The sequence below is a fragment of the Aplysia californica genome, unplaced genomic scaffold (assembly GCF_000002075.1).
Source record: "Aplysia californica isolate F4 #8 unplaced genomic scaffold, AplCal3.0 scaffold00241, whole genome shotgun sequence".
Classification (NCBI taxonomy): domain Eukaryota; kingdom Metazoa; phylum Mollusca; class Gastropoda; order Aplysiida; family Aplysiidae; genus Aplysia; species Aplysia californica.
In genome coordinates this window covers 637239-643586 of record NW_004797511.1, presented here as the reverse complement: position 1 = coordinate 643586, position 6348 = coordinate 637239, and the positions used below count along the sequence as shown (strand labels likewise).

Below are 6348 nucleotides of genomic sequence, written 5' to 3'. Positions count from 1 at the left end.
CCCAACTCAAAAATCGAACTTGTGTCTCCTGCCTGCGGCAGCGAAGAGCCTGACCGCTACACCACAGACGCCGGTTCGGAGGGGTGTGGACAATGAACAATAAGAGGATTCTCCTGTATCAACACGACACAAATCGGTACCTTCGAAAATTACAAACTTCCATCTGCTCAGAGCCTAGTTTTGATAAATTTTACGTGAAAAATGTTCAGTTTCATAACATGCCAAGCTTTTTGGAACGGTATTCTTTAAATATCTTGATTCTTGCTAACGACACCGAATAATCTTACGATTTTGATAGAGCATGTAGAGCATCATTTGATGTCTGACCTCATGGTATTAGTAACTCATAACGGCCAAAAATGTCAGATAAAATTTTTTAGTTTTAGTAGAGGGTTTTTACGGCGCTCGCAACTGGATAAGGTCATAGGAGCGCCAGAAGATTAGAGGTGTTACAAGAGAGTAACAAACATAAAAAAGAATAGTTCATCATGTGGTTCTGTCTTTCTACTGGGATACTGGTGCAATACGACCCCAGTATACGAGTACCCAGTACCCCTGATTACTTCCACTGTTTCATTACGGGGTCAATATGGCGGAGAGTCTTGAAAGCTTTGCAAACAAAGTGAGCAGTAAAACTGTCCGGTGAGGAATTCGAAAAACTGTCGCGCGTACGGTAGAGCAAACATAACACCAAAGCCAACAAACAAGCTACCGGTGTATGTCCGCGGAATGTACATGACATAGAAGTGTCATCTACATGAAATGCGGGGGGGGGGGATCACTAAAACAAGAAACACAAAAAAAAAACGTCCTTGACCATCCACCGACTCACTTCCAGCCTGAACGTAATGCAATTCGTGTCATTACCGAAATGTCGACCTAGTGTATCCATCGCGTGAAAAAGTTTTTAAAAATGTTTAAACAACACACAATATTTTAAAATAGAAAAACTATCCCTCTTGACAATCGGTCAACTCACCTCTGGCTGGGGCGTAATACGATCCGTGACGTCACCGAGTCCGGTGAGAGAGAAGAGCGTCACACGCACGCCGTGCACACCTGGGTGTTTCTTGCGTTTCAAAAACACTTCGTGCACGTACGGCAACTGTGCGCGAGATTGTAAAACCTTTTCGAAACCAGACGATGAGGAGTCCAGACACGGCCCGCGCATCTTCACAGTAGGGACCTGAAGCGTTTTCACCACGGTGTACATTGTGGCCTCTTCACTTGTTAGCTGCTAGCTCTCTACAGCAAAACCTGCTCCAACGGTCACCTGTATGAAGCAATCACCTGCACAAACGGCCACTTTTCGTTTCTACCCTTTCCTTATTTTACATTATGATGGCACTGTTTTAGACGTCAACCTGTTTAAGACGGCTATTGTTCTCTTCGACGGTGAATGGCCGTCTTAGACAGTTTTGACTGTACTTCTAGCTGAAACAGCGACTCCTCAAACAGATGACAGAGTGTAAGAGAGAGCTTCTAGTCCGTTAGTCATCACGTAAAGGGATTATTGCACGTGGCAAACGAAACTAAGATCAACATTCCATGGTGAAAACACGCCAGTTCTTTCTACACTCTGCATGAGTCCAGATAGTAAAACGACGTCGTTTGAAATGCCCCAAGAAAAACACTGTGAATGATAACCGATACTGACTCCGCCTAACCACAGAGAGTGGCACAAGAACTGGATTCCACCGAAAGAAGTTGTGCCTATTGTGCAATTTAGAAATTACGACACAAGTGGTGTTGTTACAACGCCATTAAAATTACTCCCGTGTTACGAGCGAAAAACGAAAAACACTGGAGGGGGGGGGGGTAACAAAACACTAAAACACTATATGCGCACACATTTCCATCCCACGTGGATAAACGCACCATATCGTCGTCCGCTTAAAAAGAAAGTTTTTAAACACCGCCGTCATGAAAGAGTAAATTTCGCTAACTGAAAACTATATCCTGTCGCGCTGGCGGGAGGAGGACATCCAATCTGACTGCGAGTGAAAGACGGGCCGTCCCGGTAGGCTAGCAGACGACACACCATCTTAGGCGCGGATGACGACTTCAACAAGCAACAGCCACGAGCGACCACCGTGTGTGAGTGGCGCCAAGTTCCATAGACAATCGATATAGCTCTAATCTAACGTTCACGATTCTCTTTGCTCAGACGCGCTCTCGTCACCGATCGCCGCACGGTCAAAAGAGCCAAGAAAATCTCCCGCGCTTTTAAACTCAACGAGGGCGAATCCTGTGCACACCGTCTTGACATTTTACGACATAGTCGTTGAGATCTATCACTGGGAGAGAAAAAGCCAGTTCTCGTAGAAGTAGAAGCCCGCACCGAGCTTAAGTCGATCGAGTCCTAGTTTATGACAAATGAACACGAAACCGGCCATATTTAAACAGTGGTGATTTCTGTACGGCAAATCTGCTCAATAACGTTCAGATTTTGAAAGGACCAGCTTACATCAGTGAACGCCAGTGAAAGGCATCACGCCACAGGCCCCTGTCTTACAGCGGGCTCAAGAAATTATTCCCATTGTGCGCTGAAGCAGCCAGGGTAAAATATAGGTCAATAGAGTAAAGAATTAAGGAATGGGAACAACGTCAACATGAACGCAGAGAGAATTATGGAGAGCTTCCTCGGTAACTTACACAGTATTGATTTGGCGACACCTTGTTACTAATGTCGTTACGATTTGGGGCGGGGAGGGGCCGGGCGAGTTGGGGCGGCGCACGTGGTAATTAGAAGGGATGGTCTGTGTAATAAGTGGGTAAACCGATAAAAGTTATAAAAATGAATACTTCGATTGGGAGAGGGAGGGGTGGGGGAAATGCTCTTCATGAATTTGTGTGATGTCAGTTAATTTTATTTGCGCTTTCTGTCCTTTTTTACCCTTTTCTTATTTTGCGAGATTTTTTGATTTTTTTATATATTTTTTTTGAGGGGGTGGGGGTATTTTATCTAATTGTTCGTTGGTGGAAGTCCGGCTATTGGTGGAGTAGTTCTCAACGTTCTCGTTATTACTGATTTTGTTGACAGTACTGGGGAGGGGGGCGTAAAAGGAGGAAGAATTGCACGCTATCAAACACCTTCCCGAGGCTGTTCTCATTTTCACACCTTAAGAAACATTGCCAAATACAATTAGCTCTAGTCAGAAAAGACTATCAGCACTTGATCTTGGAAGTACATCTGACGGAAGATATCGATCACACGATAAGCGTATAAAGGAAGGCCAGTGGGGGAAAACGGGGAGGGGGGTCAGATCCATAAACAAAATGGCACTGCTGCTACCTGCTGCACTTTATAATTCCTAGTCGAACTGTGGCCTTCAAAATTTGCAAATGCTGGTCTTTAACGGGCCTGCACATGTATGTGTGTGAGGGAGAGTAAGTACCAAGTGTGTGTATATGAGTGTGTACGCGTGTGGGTTTGTGCAAGAGCACGAATGCATGTGCGTGTGCTAAAGTGCACACTCACACTTTGAAATGAATGACGGATCCCTAGGCTCCAGAAAATCTGAAGAACCAAATAATCCTGTATGGTTACTTATTTCATTGTCAAGCAAAACACAGAACGGAAAGGTTTTCAAAACGCATCTGCTCTTTATGAGAGTCTCAATACATGTAGTAAACTCAAAAACACCGACTTCGTTTTAAGTTCTAAAAAAGCACTTCAACACAATAGCGGCCATTTAATACCAGGGGAAAAAATAAGAATCATGGACAACAGAAACAACAGGGGAAAACTACAAATGTATGAACTGGCAGTGGCGCCCTTCAATCACCTTCTTCATTGACTAAAAATATTCCAAGAAACGCCATTAAATTCTCGAGTTACAAAAAGGGTACATTTAGAACAGGCTACGGAAACATGAGTAAGAGCACGAGTCTTATTGTGACGCTGGGGGCTGTTATGGAAAAGACGCCAAGATACCACAAGGGGGTTATGTGTAGTATGGTCCTTGTGATACCACCTAGAACCTACGCATGATAGAAACCTACAAAGTGTTACAGGGTAGGTAGTATACATGTAGGAGTCAAAGGAAACCCAAAGCCTCCTTCGTGACAAAAGAATGAAACAAGACACGAGTGTATGCCTAGCGAGAGAATCGACAGATAAGGAATATCAATATTATTGTTTTTTCTACACAGCGAAGGCTCCAGTACCTTTGTACTTTTAGTGTTGTCATTTTTGGGGGTGGGGTATGTCTCTGTTGTCTTGTTGTTTTTGTAATTTTCTTTGCATTTATTTGTCAGTGCGATTCTTTTGCTGTTGCTGATGCTCTGTTGTAATCAATGTTGCAGCTGCTGCTGCTGCTGTAGTTGTGGTTGCAATGCTGATTGTGATAGTTTTTCTTTAGAGGAACAGTTTCCAACAAGACATCTCGACTGGAAGAGACTGTAAATTTATGTGAAAAGATATAGGTTTAACGCCTCTATCAACACTATTAGGATATTTAAAGGCGGGACCAGCGAGCGCCGTGTAAAGCGCCTTTCCCAAAGACACAGCGTCGAACCGATCTGACGCTCGAGTCCCCAAATCCACAATCTCATGATTACGGGGCTGGTAGCGTAACCAAAGGGATGCCGTTGCCACTTGGCACAGATTAACACAACAACAACTGAATTAAGAAAAGGGACCAAAACAAAACGACTGCGTCTACCACCAAAGAGAAAAACGAACGCTGTTGTTTGCTTTTTTAACTTTATACCTTAAACAAATTAATTGGTTACAAGTAAATACATGAACATTTTTCAGCCCAAAGTATTGTAACGAAGAGTAAAAAAAGCATAATTGTTCATCGTGTCCATGTTTGAGTCCAAGGTTACCGTTCGAGACAATAACTCAACTTATACTGGCAACAGAGAAAACCAAAGCCAGGGCCAAAAACTTGGTAGTCTATCTTAAAGTATGTGGTTGCAAAATATAAGTTACATTTTGTGTCCACGTGAGAATAGTTACATTTTGCAACAAAACAGAAAAGACGACAGTAACCCTAAACAGACGTAGAAAAGTCAAGCCGACGAAACAGTAACCATGTTAGAAATTTAAATGAAAAGAGATACAAAAATGTGAATAATGGCGTTGCCTAAGGCTTCCGGACCATAGAAACTCACGCCTCACGCCTAAAAGCGTAAGTGGAAAAATGAATGGACGTAATCTTACTTGCGATGGGCCATAGACCTCGGCTCACGCCTCACACTTCACAGGTCGCGGCTCACGCGTGAGCCTAGAAGTGAACATGGTCAGTTTTTTTTTCGAGGCGTGAGTCGGGGGCAGACTGGATATCAGAGCACCCCCCCCCCCTCGGTAAAGCTGGACGAGGGCCAGATTGCGCTGTCAACAGTGTGCAATTTTTTTTTCTCGTCAGGATGGATGATTACAAAGAAACATTAATCGAGTTCGTCCGGGCAAGGCCTCTGCTCTGGGTCCCATGTGATCCTGACTACAAAGACAAAGATCAAAGGGCACAAGTTTGGAAAAACCTTTCTAAGATGCTGACTGTAAAAGAGTTCTTCATCAGGATTGTCCACGAGATGCTGGGATGTCCAGTGAAATTCTCCTTTGGATTCTCTGAGCAAAAAATGCTCTCTGCACAATATATACATGTATTATTATGCTCCGTCTCTTCCGCTTCCTTCTTCTGCGGAACAAAATCAGCAAATCTTCTTCGTCAAAAGATCACACCTTGAATGCACTACATAGACTGGTGTGTGATGGATAAACCATGAGCCCTCATGGCTCAGTGGGCAGTCAGGCATGAGGCATCAGGCGTGAAACGTGAGGCGTTTGTTTCTATGGTCCAGAAGCTTTATAAGGCGATCCCAAAAAGAAGGTGAGAAGGGGCGTGTGAGAGAAGGGGGATGGATTAAGGGATTTTTACTTTAATTTTAGGTTTTAATTATAGTTTTACTTTACTTCCGACATAGATAAGTCATACTTGTACCGAAGACTAGAGGTGTTACTTGATAGTTACATAAAACTAAAAGAACAAGGAGAGATAGATGCACGATAGGGGGAAAAAAGCAAACCACATCAAAGCACCCGCCAACCACCCACAAAGGGCGTTTGAAGAAAGAGGTAGGTGGGGTGGGCACTCGTGAGGGAGGTAGGCAACCACACGACATGTATACATTATTGGCAAGTCTCCAATTCCGCTGCAATCCTCCCCCTCCCCACCAAAGGCCAAAGAACCAGCAAAACAATCGGTGTAACATCAGACCACGTCGTCGTGGCCGCCCCTGTGTCGCTTTTGTTATAGCTCAACAATCATGTGTACCAACCTTGGAGTAACTATTATTAGGAGAGGCCGCGAGTCGCGTAACGTGAAGCCGCTTCAGACG

General features: G+C 44.1%; 1 protein-coding gene across 3 annotated transcripts in view; it reads right to left on the bottom strand.

Moving 5' to 3' along the window:
• LOC101864230 (nephrocystin-4) overlaps positions 1-6348 on the bottom strand; it is a 92029-nt gene that overhangs the window by 74461 nt on the left and 11220 nt on the right. Inside the window, exon 1 of one of the 3 annotated variants that reach the window (XM_005100243.3) lies at positions 980-5246. The exons of 1 other annotated variant lie outside the window; for it this stretch is intronic. In XM_005100243.3, the coding sequence (XP_005100300.1) occupies positions 980-1213 (234 nt within the window). In that variant the 5' untranslated portion in view covers positions 1214-5246. Of the gene's footprint in view, positions 1-979; positions 5247-6348 lie in introns of those variants that run through there. One more of the 3 variants, XM_005100244.3, reaches the window with a different exon arrangement.